This window comes from Gadus chalcogrammus, chromosome 7 (assembly GCF_026213295.1).
Source record: "Gadus chalcogrammus isolate NIFS_2021 chromosome 7, NIFS_Gcha_1.0, whole genome shotgun sequence".
Classification (NCBI taxonomy): Eukaryota; Metazoa; Chordata; class Actinopteri; order Gadiformes; family Gadidae; genus Gadus; species Gadus chalcogrammus.
The window spans coordinates 18,957,096-18,974,337 of record NC_079418.1 but is presented as its reverse complement, the minus strand read 5'-3'; the positions used below and the strand labels follow the sequence as shown (position 1 = coordinate 18,974,337).

Genomic DNA, 17,242 nt, shown 5'->3' with positions numbered 1-17,242 from the left:
CTAATGAAAAATTAGGACTCACATTAAAAACCACAATTCTCTTCTCTCTGACCTTTAGTTTTAAAAAGTGACATTTCTATGTGTCTTTCGCCAGTTTGTCAGTGGAACTTGAAGAGAGAGTCATTCATAAAAGAAAACGACCTCTGAAAGATCATAATTATTATGTGGAGAGTACAAACTGTACATACACAGCTGCAAAATATGTATCTCCATCTCAAACGCACTACAAATACATGAGCTGACCCTAGACATGACTTATGTGCAGGGCACTATCCTGACACAGCAGTCCCTGTGGTAGAGCACAGGAGTAGGACCTCTGAGGAACACTGCACATTGTGGGGTCATTTTCTACCTTTTTTGCTTTTTTTCCGTTATTTTCCGTTGATTATCATGCATTGTCTCATGACTCACTGGCAGGGCGGGGTTTGTGTCTTTTTCTCTTGCATTTTGTGAATCTAATGATGCACTTATGTTGCCCCACTTTTCCCTTTTCTTCATACCTTACCTACTAAAGGAGGGAATACCACTTTATTGGTAAGTGGATGTTAACCAGAAGGGAAATAAACAAGAGTATCCATTTGAAAAAAAAAAAGAAAAACTAAAGAAAATGGGTGGCTGTTCACATCTCAGCAATTGTCTACAGGAATTGTGTAAAAATCCACAAAGTGAAAATTTGAGTAGCCGATGATTTGGTTTTTCTCTGATTGGGTTGATTCAATAATTGTGAATCTTTATTTTGTTCCTTCCATTTCTGTGATGTTTCGTCGAGTTGTCTACTCTTTTCTGTTTTCGTTTCATATTTGTTTTGAAACCATTACTTAAAAAAAAAGAATAAATAATCACAGAAAAAGTCCTCTTTTTCTCCTCCTCTTCCACCTCTGTAGCTCTCTAATCACTGTCTCTACTCCCTGTCTCTACTCTTGTTTTACTCCATTTGGTTTACAGATTCTCCCTCTCTTTCTCCTCTATAGTTTTTCTTTGTTTTCTCCTTTTGGTTCTTTTTGGGATTATCATTTCTTCTGTCATTATTCTTTTGCATGCCCAGTATTGCATGCGCTGCACCATAGAGGACTATCCATAAGCTACATGGAGAAAAATCTAGATCTTTTTTCTTTTAGATGTTTACCTTCTTTTTTGCCAAAAGTACATCGTAGCTCTTAACTCGCCTCACGTGGGAAACACTCTAATGCCCTTTCCTCCCCCCTTTTCTTTCTCCCCCTTTGTTTCTCCCTTTTATTTCTGTTTGTTGGTTGTGGTTCCCATTGCAGAAGCTCCACATGCTGGCTCCTGCCTCGGCTAACGCTCACCAGACCTCTCTCCTGAGGGGATCCAGGCTCCACACCGCCCCCAACAGGAGCCAGGCGGCGCTGCAGCCCGGCCAGCTGGGCAAGGCCGGGCCCGGCGGGGAGGGCAGGCACGCGGTCGCGGGCGGCTCCCTGTCCAGGAGGGGGAGCCAGAGGGCCAGAGACGGCAGCAGTGACTCCGCCCACTCCCAGCATAACCACGCCCACCGAGGGAGGCGCTCCTCGCACCGGCAGAAGAAGTAAGCCGGAGGGAGGAGCACCGGGCCTGCGTTGATCCGTGGCGTTTCAGCTGCGTTCAGGGGAAGCTGGGAGCACCCCCGTTTAGCTTCTTCCTGTTTTGCTTCTGGCTCCATTTGTTCTAGGTGCTCCTGAAGTCCTCACACTTCGGGTGGCAGTTTTAGCCACCGGAAGACTGACTGCCCCCCTGGCATTAAGTCCACTGATACGTGCCAGTCCGATGCCTACCTGTAGGCATCCTGTAGGCAAAACAACGGCTCAAAATTGACAGATGTCTCCTCTTAATTCTATTCTTATGCCTACTTTCAAATGTGTGTCTTTTCATTTCCTTGCCCCCTTTCTTGTTTCTTGTTTAATGTTCAAATTTAACACGAAAAAATGACTAAAGGGAACAGTGACAACAGCCCCCTGGTAACCCTGACAACAGGAGCCACGCCCCGCCCAGGCTCAAGGGTTCCATTGGCTCTAAGCGTCTCCTCTGGTCCTCCAGGTCCAAAGGCGTCCACTCGTCCAAGCGGCGCCGCCACCGCTCGGGGCGGGGCCAGGCCCACCGGCGGAGCCAGTCGCCGTCGCCGGGCCGCCACTCGGCCAGGAAGAGGGCGGGGTCCCGGGGCGGGCAGCAGCCCCGGCAGCGCAGCAGCTCCTGGAGCAGCGGCCGCTCGTCGTCGGGGTCCCCCTCCAGGGACCGGGGGGCCAGCAAGGCCAAGTCTCCCCACAGCCGACAGAACAACTCCAGGTCAGACCCCCCCCACTGCCACCTTTGATCTATCTGTAAGACTGCCGCTCTTTCTATCTCCCTCAGTCTCTCTGTCTCTGTCTCTGTCTGTCACTCTCTCTCTGTCTGTCACTCTCTCTCTCTCTCTCTCTCTCTCTGTCTCTGTCTGTCTCTCTCACTCTCTCTCTCTCTCTCTCTCTCTCTCTCTCTCTCTCTCTCTCTCTCTCTCTCTCTCTCTCTCTCTCTCTCTCTCTCTCTCTCTCTCTCTCTCTCTCTCTCTCTCTCTCTCTCTCTCTCTCTCTCTCTCTCTCCCCCCTCTCTCTCTCTCTCTCTCTCTCTCTCTCTCTCTCTGTCTCTCTCTTTCTCTCTGTCTCCCCTCCCCCCTCTCTCTCTCTCTCTCCCCCCCCTCTCTCTCTCTCCCCCTCTCTCTCTCTCTCTCTCTCTCTCTCTCTCTCTCTCTCTCTCTCTCTTGTGGGATGGTGTTCTGGGCCTGATGTGATGGTGTTCTGGGCCTGATGTGATGGGGTTCTGGGCCTGATGTGATGGGGTTCTGACGGTGTTCTGGTGGTCTGCGTGTCGGCAGGGATCGGGACAGTGCCAACCACTCGGAGGGGGAAGGCCGCGGCGCCCGGCGGCGTTCCCGGAGCTACTCGCCCATCAGGAAGAGGAGGAGAGACTCCCCCAGCTTCATGGAGGCCCGCAGGATAACCAGGTACGCACCACGCACGCCCCTCCGCACCTCTTCTCCCGTTCAGCTGGCCCAGGGAAGGAAAGGGATCACTCTTCCCCTCGCAGAACACACGCGGTTGTGAGGCCGAGACAGAGTTTGAGTTCTCTCTACTCTGCCTGTCCTTGTTTGACTACATATACAATTCAACCTGAGGAACTATCTTGTGTTGTGTTGTAAGCTGGGTATTGATTGCCTTTGCCCTGGACGCCGCAACACATGTCAGTAGACTCCAACACCCACACACTGATGCAATGCATTCATCAATGTGACCTTGTATTTAATTAAAGTTTGGTTTCCTTCTCTGTTATGCGCAACAACAACAACACCAACAGCATTGGGTAATGTTTGACCTCCTTTTGACAAATGTAGATGATGGTGACTGTGGATCAAGGTGATTTCTGTGTGCCATCGTCACTCTCTCACTCCAGCGCAAAAGGCATCTCCCGACGCCAAGACAACTGAACGCTGCTGATCTCCGCTGCACGCTCGTTACCCTGGTAACTGTTGCCGTGCAGAGAGACCCTCCTGGTCTGTCTGCGGCGGCTTGCCTTAGCAGCGAACCTGAAGACCTCTCTTGAGTAAAGCAACCTAACCTCCCGTCCATCACTCTCTCTCTCTCTATCTTTCCCCCTCTCCCTAGCTCTCCTCTCGTCCACCTTCGTCTCTTTCTTAAATGCACATGAATCAACCCTCAGGTCAACACTGCGATTGCACTAACCACTTGGCTCGTCCTGTACTCACGGCACTATCAAGGGTCCTTTAGGTAGGGATATAGAAACATTTCTTGAGCTCTCCATCACCTGAGAAATACGGAGTAGAGACCAATGTGACCCAATGTAGGAGGCCTAACCCCTGCCTGACCAGAATCACTGGAAGTGGCTTTGTATAAAAGCGTCTGCCAACCAGCGAAATGGTAGTTAAACCCAATCCACAAACAACATGACCAGGTCCCCTTGATAGTGTTTCGAGGTTGATTTTCTGGGATCCGGCGTCTTAAAAACACAGTTTTCTTCTGGGAGCTAACACCTCTTAACCTACAGGTCACGCTTTCCCGGAGACTATCGCTCATCCACCTCTTCACACTGTAACCGGCGCCTTGCGTTTGGAATAACTATGCGTTTGTGTGTGTGTGTGTGTGTGAGTGTGTGTCTGTTTGTGTGTGTGTGTGTGTGTGTGTGTGTGTGTGTGTGTTTGTGCATGTCTGAGTGTCTGTCGGTGTCTGTCTGTTTGTGTCTGTTAGTGTGTTTATGTTGTGTGTGTGTTTGTGTGTGTGTGTGTTTGTGTGTGTGTGTGTGTGTGTGTTTCTGTGTGTGTGTGTGTGTGTATGTGTGTGTGCATTTGCGAGCGAAAGTGTGGATGAACACTAGCACTCTCCGTTCTGTGATTAACCCCCACCACTGCTCTCTTTCAGCAGCTGCGCCCATCTACTCACAAAAGCCTTTGACTGACATAACACTTGACTCTCTACAGCTCTAAAAAAAACTAAAACGGCTTTTAAACTTAACCACCCCCTAACAGTGTTTGTGTGGTTTTTGCTCCAACCGTTCTCGCACATATGTATTCTCTGAGCTGCAATGTGCTGTGATCATGCTATGATGGTATGTTAGCATGGCGCCAAAGCACTAAAGAGGTTTGATGTTGGGGTATGACTGGACGCTAAAGGTACGGCCGCACTGAACGCGTTACGCCCATAATCCAGAGAGGCGGAGCGCCTGTCCTCCGTCTCTCTGCCAGTGACGTCGGGTAAGGCTCAACGCTGATTGGCTATCGCGGCTAAGCGTCACGCGTAGGAGCGAAAGTCAAATTTTTTGAACTCCACGCGTAAGTGCGTTGGGCGCGTAGGTGCATTGGGCGTGTTATTTAGGTTAGTAAAACGTGTCTAACACGCCTAAGGCGCTGCTTTAGCGCGTGTAACGCATCCATGCGCCTAAACCAATGGTTCCCTATGCAAAAATGCAGATTTTCTACGCCTCTAACGTGCGTTACGCGTTCAGTGTGGCCGTGCCCTTACATCCCGTCCGTCCGTCTGTCCGACACTTAGCTTTGTGCGGCTGGGCGCTCATGGACCGTCCGGGACCCTAACCCGTCTCTCCGTTCCCCCCCCCAGCGCCCGCAAGAGGCCCATCCCGTACTACCGGCCCAGCCCCTCGTCCTCTTCCTCGTCCTCCTCTTCGTCGTCGTCCAGCGCGGCCAGCACGCCGTCTCGCAGCCGGAGTCGCAGCCGGAGCCGCAGCCGGAGCCGCAGCTACGGCAGCTACAGCAGCCGCAGCCGCAGCCGCAGTCGGAGCCGGAGGCGTTCCCATAGCAACCGCAGCTACGACAGCCGCAGTAGCTACGACAGCCCGGGCTTCTGAGAGGGCGACGCCCAGGAAGTGAGATTGATGATGACGACGATGGGGAGAAGAAAGGAAATCATGGTTTTAACCCCGGGTTCGGGTCGGATCGTCATGCGTTGGTAGTTTGAAAGGGTTTGGAGTCCCATACTGGCCAGTCGGTGGTTGGGGGGTGTAAGCTTCTTCTTGGACTCTGATCTGCTAAACCACAGCTTCCTCCACCGACTGCAGAGCTCACAGTTCAGCGGCCCAGCCTTCGAAACAAACCCATCACTCCAAAATATCCCCGGTAATGTTATCCACACCTGCAGTGGACCCTCATCCACATAATTTATTTTTTGGGTTGATTTGGTTGAAATCATCGCTCGAGCCTAAAGAACAAATCTCAAAGTGTGTTTGCACTTTCTCTGTATTCTTCCACAAGCCGAAAACCAACCAAAAAAAGGTATTTATTAAAAAACACATACACACACAAACAGAAGTCAAGAAAGAGACGACAAGATGAGCTACAAATGGCCAGTAACATAAACCGACATCGATACGAACTTCAGATCTTTTCTAATCAAAGCACAGAGATCAAAAAACAAGGGAAACAAACAGCGAAGAAGAGACAACAGAAGTTAAAAAAAAAGAACAGTTGTATCATATTAGTCCATATGTAAATATCCTTAAATCCTATAAGCTCTGGCTTGGTAACCTATGCACTGTATACTCTATGTAATTTGAGGAGGCCTACGAGACTGCCACATAGCATGATGCATCAGCAGAGAGACTGAGAGGCTGCTCGTAGGAGAATGCCTGGACACACGCCCACCCTAACCCACCGTCCTCCATTCCATCCTCCCTGTCCCGCGACTACAGTTCCCAGGGTGCACCTGGTCACCTTCGAATGACCTGTACAGTATGTCAACGACTTGCACACATAGGGAAGTGAAGGAAAGCGTATTACCGTCATTTGAACACCCTTCCCTGTTCACTTTTCCGCTGATTTTGACTTTATTTATGACTGTGTGGGTGTGTGGGTGTTATTTATGACGTTTGACGAATGTGTGTGTGTGTGTGTATGTGTGTGTGTGTGTGTGTGTGTGTGTGTGTGTGTGTGTGTGTGTGTGTGTGTGTGTGTGTGTGTGTGTGTGTGTGTGTGTGTGTGTGTGTTTGATGAGTGCCTCCTCTGCATTGACCTGGGATGTTAACATGTAAGAGTACTCTGAGTATGTCGCCTACTATAAAGGCAGCTTTATGATACTGTACAGTTAAAAAGAAAAGTAAAACTGTCTGCAAAAAGTATCCATGCACTCATGTGGGTCTATTTTAACCACCGATTTATTTATGAACTATTTATTCCTTATGTATTATTTATTGGTTAATTTATTTATTTGACTATTTATTAATTTGCCCAGCAGTGTGTGTTGCGCCATTCAGACCATACACCCTGGGCAGATGCTGCAGACCATTTTGAAAATTTCAAAGTGTACACGTGTTAATTTCACCCTGATGCTGTTTTTAAATTATGAGCAACATTTATGCTACTTATTGCAAGAGATTAGTGAACAGGGTTGTTGCTTGTGTCTATGGGGGCTACGGTGTAGGTTGATGAGGATGCTGTGGCCCAATCCAGTAGAAGTGTGCCATTGTCTTTGTTTGAAAGTGGAAAATGTTTGTTCTCTTGCAAACTTTCCTGTCCTGACTCTTCCTGTATCACTAAGTAAAGGGTCAGACATTTAAATCGGATCTCCTGTTCTTTAAAAAAAAGAATGAAACGGAACAGAAATTACTATGTGATGAATTTAGAAGACCTATATTTTTCCCCTCCTCTGTTCTATGCCTCTTTAGGCTCCATTCATCTGTCTGAGGACCCTTGGTTGTTAGCCTGCACTAGCATAGCGACCCTGCCCTATAGCCAAGCAGTCCAGCACGATACCCTAGGAGTCAAGCTCTAGCCTTGCAGTCCTGGGCTAGCCTAGCACTCCTGAAGTAGCCTAGTATTCCTGGGCTAGCCTAGCACTCCTGAACTAGCCAAGCACTCCTAAGCTAGCCAAGCAGTCCTGAGCTACCCTAGATGTCCTTCAGCTAGCACGGAGATCCAGCAGTTAGCCTAGCTGGTCTCAATCTCCTGCTTCAGATCTAGTGTTCGGTGATGCTCCACTGGATAGGACGCCGGTGACAATGTCAAGGAACCCCCCATGTCTTCCTCTCAAGTCTTCATCACACCATTGTTTCTGTCACCCCCAGTGTCCCATCGGCCATGTAGCCAGTTAGCCCAGCTATGATATCCAGCAAACCTGTTCAAATATATTGATAAGCCTTTTGATTCTACAAGAGTCATCATTTGTAGTGTACAAGTTATTATAACTGACAATAAACTCAAACAGACTGTACAATTTGTGTATTTGGTGGAATTATTTCATTAGTATCATTTTCATTCAAAGCGCTAATAAAGATTTATTTTTAAATGCATTTAAATTCCAGTACAATAACAGTCTGTCTAACTAGCTAGCCTCCTAGCTAGTTAGCCTACTGTTGGGTTCATGTGACTGAAGGGAGACATGATGTCACTCTGAGCTGGCTGGCTTCGATGTAAGAGCAGTACATCCACGGAGCCGTCATGCTTACTAGAACTCCCCTGACACTCTTCCAGCTCTCCGTGACGTCCAGGAAAACGGGGGAGGCAGCGGCGGTGTTACTGACACCAGCCGGGCGGGGGGGTTAACAAAACGTAACAGAGAGCCAGTGCTCTGGATTCCATTCTGCTGCTCCGCCTGCCTCAAATAGACCTTCTACTGACTTCCAAATATATCCAGAACGGGGAGGGAGGGTACTGAGGGGGGGGAGGGGGGGTAGGTGGCTTCAGAGTTGATCCCGGGAGAGGGGTTGGGCCTCACAGCCTTTTAAAAGCGCCGTACACACAGAGCAGCGCTTCACAACACTACTGAGGAAACACTCTGAACCCTTCACCCTCAAAACCACCAGCAGCAGCCATGTCTGAGAGACGCATTCCATTCACCCTGCTGCGGACCCCCAGCTGGGACCCCTTCCGCGAGTACCACCAGGGCAGCCGCATCTTCGACCAGGCCTTCGGCATGCCCGCCCTGTGCGAGGAGATGCCCGCCTTCCCCGCCACCAGCCACTGGCCCGGCTACATGAGGCCGCAGTTCATGAGCCCCATGATGAGCGCCGACATGGGCTCCATGATGGCGGCCCAGGCCATGATGCCCCACCAGGCGGCCCCCCACATGATGACGCCCATGGTGAACCCCGGCGCCGTCATGGCCCAGCAGCAGGCGAGGGCCATGTCGCGGCAGATGAGCACGGGCATGTCGGAGATCAAGCAGACGGCGGACAGCTGGAAGGTGTGCCTGGACGTCAATCACTTCTCCCCCGAGGAGCTGGTGGTGAAGACCAAGGACGGCGTGGTGGAGATCTCCGGTGAGTGCCTTCCCCGCGGGCCTCCGTCTCTCTCTGTCTGGGGTGGCTCTTTTGGTTTTGCAGTGTGCCTCTGTCCGTCTGTGTGTCTCTGTCTGTCTCTTTAAACCTTGATCGCTCTCTGTCGCTCTCTTCAAACCTGGGTCTCTCTCTGTGTCTCTACCTCTCTGTCTCTCTTTTTAAACCTGTCTCTCACTGTGTCTCTACCTCTCTGTCTCTGTCTCTCTCTTTAAACCTGCCTCTCTCTGTGTCTCTACCTCTCTGTCTGTCTCTCTCTTTAAACCTGTCTCTCTCTGTGTCTCTACCTCTCTGTCTCTCTCTTTAAACCTGGGTCTCTCTGTGTCTCTACCTCTCTGTCTCTGTCTCTCTCTTTAAACCTTGGTTTCTCCCTGTTTGTCCTCTCTGTCTCTGTCTTTCTGTTTCTCTGTCCATTCAAGACAGGCACAGTGAACCATGCAAACTATTTCAAGTTAGAACCAAAGTAATAGAAACATCATGACAATGATTAAAACACTAATGATGAGAATTACAATGAAGGTAATTAGAAGAAATCTGAGCTGTCAACATTCAGTAGTGGCTCATAAAGGTCTTTCAGTCTCACTCTCTGTCTCTCTTTCTCTCCATCTGTTCTCTTGCTCTCTTTGTCTCCCTTCACATTCCACCCGCCTGTCTCTCCCTATCCCTCCCGCCCACTGGTCTCATTCCAGGATCTCAAGCCTATCAGCCAACATCACTAAATTAAAAAAAGGTGATGTTGACATATAAAAAAGAGTTATGCAGAGGCTCTCTGCAGACAGTCTTATAAAACAACATCATAATACAATATGCTCTGACTTACAGATGGGTGGAGAGGTGTTAGGTTGGGGTTAGGAGGGGCGGGGGTGGTTGGATCTGCGCCCAAAAGATAGCCTCACCCACCCTTCCAGTTTCCTCACTTTTTCATTACACACGCAGATAGAAATGTGGGCCTGAAGTGGAACAGACTCAGGAAGGGCAGGCAAAACCCTGTTCCCGTTGGATGTATTGTTTCTCCCTCACGCACAATCATATAACAGGTTATACTTATAGAACAGGTGATAATCTTTTTGGACATCGCCTAGACAAATAAATCCTGCGAGCCACTTGTCCCCTGTCATCACCTTGTTACGAGGTGTCACCGGACAGAATATTCTCATTTAGAGTCACAGCGTTGGCTTTGACTCACACACTGCTTGTCCGCTACTTAAACGCTTGATGAATTCCAAACAAAGGACTTAACTATGTTCACATCAACAGATGATCCTGTGTCTAACACTTTACGAGAAAGGCAAACAAACCGAGACGAAGTTCACAAAGCTCTGTGCACCGCTAAGTGCAAGCTCCGATCTCTAGTCTCGACGGGTGGACGCTCTTCCAACTGTCATCCGCTACGATGAGTTAGAAAATAAATTGCTCTATGTACAACTTTGTGTTCCTCTAGCTACTATACGGTAGGAGAGAGAGAGAGAGAGAGAGAGAGAGAGAGAGAGAGAGAGAGAGAGAGAGAGAGAGAATGAGAGAGAGAGAGCTCTAGGGAGAGAGAGTGGGGGCTGAAGAGAAAGAGTGGGGGCTGAAGAAAAAAAGAGAGAGAGAAAAAAGAGAGAGAAAAAAAGAGTGAAAAAATAGAGAGAGGGGGAGAGAGAGAGAGAGAGAGGAAAGAGAGAGCGAGAGAATGAGAATGAGAGAGAGAGAGAGAGAAGAAAGAGAGAGAGAGAGAGAGAGAGAGAGAGAATGAGAGAGAGAGAGCTCTAGGGAGAGAGAGTGGGGGCTGAAGAGAAATGGCACCACTCTACAAGTACAACGACTTATCCAACAGGGTATCAGTAGCCCTGTGATCGGCCGTCCTCCCCCTTGAAAAGGAGGACGAGCCCCCGGGGGGCAGCTGCCTTTATCAGGCCGTCGTCAAAACAAACACGCTCGCCAGTGCCAGGGACGCCGAGCTGTTTGATCCACGACAACAAGTGTTGCAGCCTGGCAGAACAGAGAAGTGGAGGGCCCGAGTCGTACCGCTCTGCTGCAACTGAGCCGTAACTCTCTCTGTGTTTTATTTTCTTCTATCCATCCTGCTTTATCACAACACGGGGAGACTCTCTGCCAGGGCGATAATGAAATGCTATTTTATGAGGTGTGACAATGAGAGTGTTTGTTTATGTTTTTACAGCGCCTTGCAATGCTGAAACCCATCCATATTGTTTTGTCATGTCTCGGTTGATATCCTTTTCTTCCGGGGGTTTTTGGAAATTAGATTAGAAATTGCTTCAGAAATGTTGGCATCGCCGCAGGCTATGGCTGGGTTAAGATGGTGAAAGCTTTAAATGGAGTTTAGAAATTTGAGCTTAATGTTGGAGGTATCGGGGAGAGGAGGAGACGTAACGCTTGGAGGGATTTGAGATGGGCTGTTCTCATGGGTTTGTCAGCGTTTGAACAGATTGAACCTCTCGTAGCCCGCTGTGGAAGATATTCAAAGATGAAGTACTTCACCCTCCCTACACCATCATTTTTGTGCTCTGATTTCTTTCATGGAGGGCATACTAAAATCATAGATAAACAAATATGCTAAATTATGATTCGCCTGTGGAGGGCCGAGGTGTTCAACAGATGCCGTTGTTGCCCCCCGGAGGTATAAACAATTGAAGGAAGCGGAAGTGTCACAATGAAGTAGTATCGTACTAAAACTATAGAGTAACAAGCCTTTCAGCCTACCAAACATCCCTGTGTTTGAAATAGTCAAGAGAAATAAGAAAATGGTCGTTGAAGAGGTAGGTAACAGTTGCGTCAATGTTGCCTACCATATATTATCACTCCTTCTCTGCTCATACGTCTAAGGCAAGAGCGCAAACCACCCTGGACTGACCTTGTGCTTTTGTGTTTCCAGGTAACCATCAGGAGAGAAAAGACGAGCATGGCTTTGTGTCAAGAAGTTTCACAAGAAAATACACGTGAGTGGTGCTTTTATTTTTCAAATCGAATATGATTAGATGTAATCCACTGCACAATGAAGGTCTACTTCAGTGGATTCCACTCGTCCAAACCAGTGTTTTTCCCCTCTCTTCCTTGTAAAGGCCTTGCAACTTCTTGGACGTAGATGAGTTGCTGTATGACTTTTTTTTCGATTGCAAAAGAACTTAGACTTTCAGTTTGGAAAGATTATTCATTGCAATTGTTACAACAAGGGATGAACTCTTGTATCCTACTTCCTTCTTTCAATGTCGTTTTCATTCCACACGTTTCTGAGCACTGGTTTCTATAGCACAAGTAGGCATATGTTCTGAATAACGCTATTTAACTGCGGTGCTGTGATAGGCTGATCAGCCCGTTAAGAGACTGATCCAAGGGGATTTAACTCACATGGGAAGATCATAGCATGGGGAATATGAAATAACAAAGACTGGATGGACCCCGAGAGAGAGTAGGATAGACAAAACAGCTTTCTTTATTAATTTATAAGGAATTTAATGGTTGAGATAGTTTCCCGTTTTTGAGAGGAATGCTGTAATAAGTCAAACAATGCGTTTGTTTGTGTGACTTATGGTGTGACTGCACTTTTCTCGTAGGTAGAGATGCTGTTCCAAGCTAAATCGAGTTCACTGTGGGTCACTCTGTATGTTATCGGGCCCGCTGTGTGTGTCCTGAGCTTCAGACTGCTCCGGCTTTGGGGAGGGCTGGCTCTTACTGATAGCTCTCCTCCCTTTCACTTGGGAAAATTAAACCGCAGCCTTTCTCCCGATAGCATTCACCTCCTGTCTCCTTCTCGCTCAGTTCAGTTCCACGTGGCTCTGCTGCCACCCAGGGGCCACTGCACTGAATTAAAACAACTGCGGCTGTCCAGGGGCCACAACACTGTATTAACGCACTACATTGCTCGGGGCCCACAACACTGCATTAAAACAGTGCTGCTGTCCAGGGGCCACAACACTGTATTAACACACTACATCACCCGGGGCTCACAACACTGTATTAAAACAGTGATGCTTTCCAGGGGCCACAACACTGTATTAAAACAGATCTGCTGCTGTCCAAAGGCCACAACAATGTATTTAAACACTGCTGTCATTCAGGGGCTCCTGCCCTGTATCAAAACACTGCTGCCATCCAGTGGCCACTAGCGCCATGTCCTTGTCCCGTTCCTTCTCAGTGAATAAAGAGAGAATGTTCTCTCTGCAATGACTTCATTAAGTTAGCCTCGTTGCACCCCCTCCTAACACAAAGGCTCCTCCATCAGGGAGGTTCAGAATCGTTGGCTGTCAAGGATTCCAACGGCCAATGGCGTCACTGCAGACTGAACCAATCAAAAGAGGACTGTGGATAAAAAACAAACAACACCCCGCCACTCTAAGCCGTCTTGCCCGTGCTGTCCCCCCTCCCTGCAGGCTGCCCCCCACGGCCAGCGCAGAGAAGGTGCAGTCCAGCCTGTCCCCAGAGGGCATGCTGACGGTGGAGGCCCCGCTGGCCATGCAGGCCATCCAGGCCTCTGAGATCACCATCCCCGTGAAGAACGAAGTGGCCAAGAAATAGGAGGAGTGGTGGGATGTCCATGTTAGATACAAATTGCGTGATTTGTGTGTAGGTTGAAATGCACACACACACACACACAAACACACATACACACACACACACAGTTAAACTCATGTATTGAAACATACACAGACATGCATGCAGCCAGAAACACAGACACACGCACACACAAACATACCCATACACGTAGTATGTGTTGTCACTTTCCTACACAGACGTGTGTACTTTTCTGAAAATGGATCATAAAACAATTGGGCAAAACAAATGTCTCTGTCTCACATGGAGAGAGAGAGAGAGAGAGAGAGAGAGAGAGAGAGAGAGAGAGAGAGAGAGAGAGAGAGAGAGAGAGAGAGAGAGAGAGAGAGAGAGAGAGAGAGAGAGAGAGAGAGAGATTTTGAAGGTGCCATTCCTGACACACAGAAAGACACCAGAGGCAAGATAGAACCACAATCAAACCACAACAGACTTTGCAAATAGGTACACCAATGTCCCCTGAGAGGGTATACACTCTCCAACAGCATTGTTGACCCAACGGTATTTATTTTATGAAGCCTTCTGTGAATAAAATGGCTTCATTTGGAGTTGCCTCTTGAACAATTGATTGTGATTCTGTGACCTATGCAAGCAGAACATTGAAAACAAACATCGGATTTGTTATTTTTTGTTGTCGCTGTTGTCACTGATGAGGATGAGGATGATGATGATGACCATCCATGTGTGGGCCCCTCCCCTCGCATTTATGTGGTCCTAAATGTGTTTCATATGGCTGATATCCATAAAGGTTTGAATGTTTCAACTTATAATGGCATGCGTTGCACCTTTATTTCAACGAGTGTTTCAATAAAAGACTGGAATTTGACCTTGATTTTGATCATTTTATTTTAACTGTTTGAGTACTAGAGAACTTCGTCTCGGTAACTGTACTTAAATACAGTTTTCAAGTATCTTTACTTTACTTGAGTAATTTCTGATTACTTTTTATTTTTACTCCCTACATTTAAAACCAATATCTAATGTATACTCTTTTCAATTATCTATACGTTTTTTTTACACTGCATAATGTGTGCCTTCCCAACATCAAGTCCAACTTCATCCTAAATGGACGGGACAAACACAGAAACACATCAATGTAAACACTCCCAAAACAAACAGTTTTACATCATGTTTTGTGTGAAGGTTACTAGCCCCTCCCCATGAAGTTAATTGGTCCCTTAAGCTCATGATTTAAAAGCGATGTTGCTGTAGTATGAGCAGCAGATCCCAAGAAGATACTCCAGCCTGCGTTCACACCAAAAGATGCATTTGCTGCCCGTACGCGTTGTCGCCGAAGTTTTGCGGCGCAGCAAATCAAGTTTTGCGGCGCAGCAAAAGTTTTGCGGCGCAGCAAAACTTCTGCTGCGCCGCAAAACCTTTGCTGCGCCGCAAAAGTTTCTCCTCCCCTGGCCAGGCATTTGGCTCAGCTCAGTGACACACACACACACACACACACACACACACACACACACACACACACACACACACACACACACACACACACACACACACACACACACACACACACACACACACACACACACACACACCTGTGTGTATGATGAGATGCTGCTGCAAGCTTGTTCCTTCAGGCCTCGCTCATGAAAGACTTCTCTCCCGGCGAAGAGGAAGAGGACGGCAGGGGAGTTGCTTTATTCTTTCCTTGCATAAAGAATATGCACACACGCAGAAAGCGGGGATATTTATTTTGACATGAGTAGACAGCACAATAATAGGACAACAGAACAACAGAAGCCAACTGAAAATAATAATAGTACAATGGAAATTCGCTCCAACGTGCAAATAGGTTTTCAATGTCAGCAACAGACTTGAAACATTACAATCAATACGAGAACACAATTCAGGTCTAATTACGTAAGCCTTCAAAACTTTTGTTCGAAATTCCCTCCATCTCTGCAGGACTACCAAATTCTTTTTTGGCAGAAGGTAAAAACGCATTTTCCAAGAATAGTTCTCAAACCCGACTGCCAAATAACAGTAGACTAGTTCCAGAAGTTTGAGCAAGAAAGCCAGTGGGGGGCAATTGTCTTCATAGTCGATACGGATGCAGGTAGGTCGTTAGGCAGGTAGGTTGTTTCAAACGCCACGCCTAGTCCGGACGTTTGAAACACATAGGCTATGTGGGACCAATGAAACAGCTTATTTTAAACAGAAACTATTGTCCTGTTTTTATGCGACATACAACATACTTGTGTACTCGGCACTGCTAAAATTTTACATAATTTCTCATAATGTAAATAGGTCCAAAAAATGTTTGTCCTGTGCCTAATTGTCAAAATGCACATTTCAATGAAAACTCACCTTTCTTCTTTTATACCAGTTGGACGACTACATTTTGGTTTAATTTACTTATTTCCCTGTCCTAAGTCAGGTTTAGGGATACATAGTTGAACATCCTGTTATGTATTTTAAACAAACTGGTGACGTGCGGGACGTTTGAAACAAGTGTTTCAATCGTCCCGACAGCGACTACTGGCACTTAAAGGAGCCATGGCTCCAACAAGTAGACATAGTATTTGAGTTCCAGAAAACATGTTTTTGAAGCTGTTTGCTGGAAATACCTTTTAGGAAAAAAAAAATCGTCTACCGCTATTCCCCTCTGTTTAAGTCCCTTCAGAATGCGCTATTTCTGGTGTCTGTATCTTTGATGCAAATGAGGTGCTGCCCATTGACCAATGAGCTGTCAGACTGAACCACAGCATGGAGGAGAAGGGGTTGTTGCCGTTTGCTGACTCCTGGAGCTCTATATCTATATAATATAATATAACATAATAATAATATTACATGCAGGTATTTATATAATCTATCTAATATCACGGCCAAAAGCTATGTGCGCCTCGGATGATATTATGAATAATAAAGACTGTGTCTGACGTGTCTGGTACTTCCACAAGTAAAGACTCGTAGTGGGGGATATCTCGGCCGTGGTTGAGAAGAATTGGGGGGAAGGAACTTTGGAATTGACTCTCCATGAACTGCGACATGGAGAAGAAAAGGATTGTACTCCGGGGCTGAGCTGCCGGACTGCCTCCCAGCTCCCCGCGCCGGAGCTGCCGGCCGCCGTTGAAGCCGTCCGGCCACAGTCCGGCACAGCAGTATACTCCGGGAGCTGAACTGGCGTCGAAGCTAGGTGGCAGCTCCAGCGGACTAGCAGCTCCGGCGGACGAGCAGCTCCAGCTGGGGTAGCTCGGCGGCATTCCGGCAGCTCAGCTCCGGGAGTACAATCCCTTTCTACTCCATGTCTCCTCCTCCTGACTTCCCTTCGGCGGCAGCTCCTGCGGGGTGAGCTCGGCGCCAGAGAAAGGGATTGTACTCCCGGAGCTTAGCTGCAGGGCTAGCGCCGAGTTCCCCCCCGCCGGAGCTGCTCGTCCGCTGGTCCACAAAATCTTAACGATGCTCTGATTGGAGGGGAGTGGGGAAGTGGGAGGTCATATTAAAATGTGCCCCCTTCCTACGTAGGAGGGGGCGCCGAAACGGACTCGCTCGTTTGGTACACTGGAAAAAGCCTTCTGTTGAACCAATTAAAAAAAACAAGGGTAATGGTTCACATCTATATTACATAACTTGAGCCAATGACAAATATATAGCTTGCCTCAAACAATATTTCCTATGTTCATAAAAACAAAATAATACAACTTGGCACCAAGTATAATTCTATTCTTTGAATGAAGTTAATACATTTAAATCGTATGTTAAATCCTAAACAAAAAAATATTTATTCACTCCAACAATTGTTTCTCATTTAAGAAATATCTATCAGAAATAATTTGTTTTATCCAATCAAAAAGATTACAATTTAATCAAACAATTGTTTCTCATTTAAAGGGACTCTTACCTTTGTTGCATTTTTACACTTTTTTTGGATAAGGTTAAATTGGTATTAATAAGGTAATAACACTCTAATATGCAAGAC

At 47.4% G+C, this 17,242-nt stretch overlaps 2 protein-coding genes across 2 annotated transcripts in view; both read left to right on the top strand.

Moving 5' to 3' along the window:
* Nucleotides 1–7,767, top strand: part of srrm3 (serine/arginine repetitive matrix 3) — a 54,933-nt gene extending 47,166 nt beyond the window's left edge. Inside the window, exons 11-14 of the mRNA XM_056595657.1 lie at nt 1,269–1,543; nt 2,032–2,277; nt 2,840–2,968; nt 5,094–7,767. Coding sequence (XP_056451632.1) covers nt 1,269–1,543; nt 2,032–2,277; nt 2,840–2,968; nt 5,094–5,340 — 897 coding nt within the window. The 3' untranslated portion in view covers nt 5,341–7,767. The remainder of the gene's footprint in view (nt 1–1,268; nt 1,544–2,031; nt 2,278–2,839; nt 2,969–5,093) is intronic.
* Nucleotides 7,768–8,220: 453 nt separating this feature from the next.
* On the top strand, nt 8,221–14,154 carry hspb1 (heat shock protein, alpha-crystallin-related, 1). The gene is made up of 3 exons (XM_056595130.1): nt 8,221–8,745; nt 11,636–11,699; nt 13,131–14,154. The coding sequence occupies exons 1-3, from the start codon at nt 8,298–8,300 to the stop codon at nt 13,273–13,275; spliced, it is 657 nt and encodes a 218-aa protein (XP_056451105.1). The 5' UTR covers nt 8,221–8,297; the 3' UTR covers nt 13,276–14,154.
* Nucleotides 14,155–17,242: the final 3,088 nt, after the last annotated feature.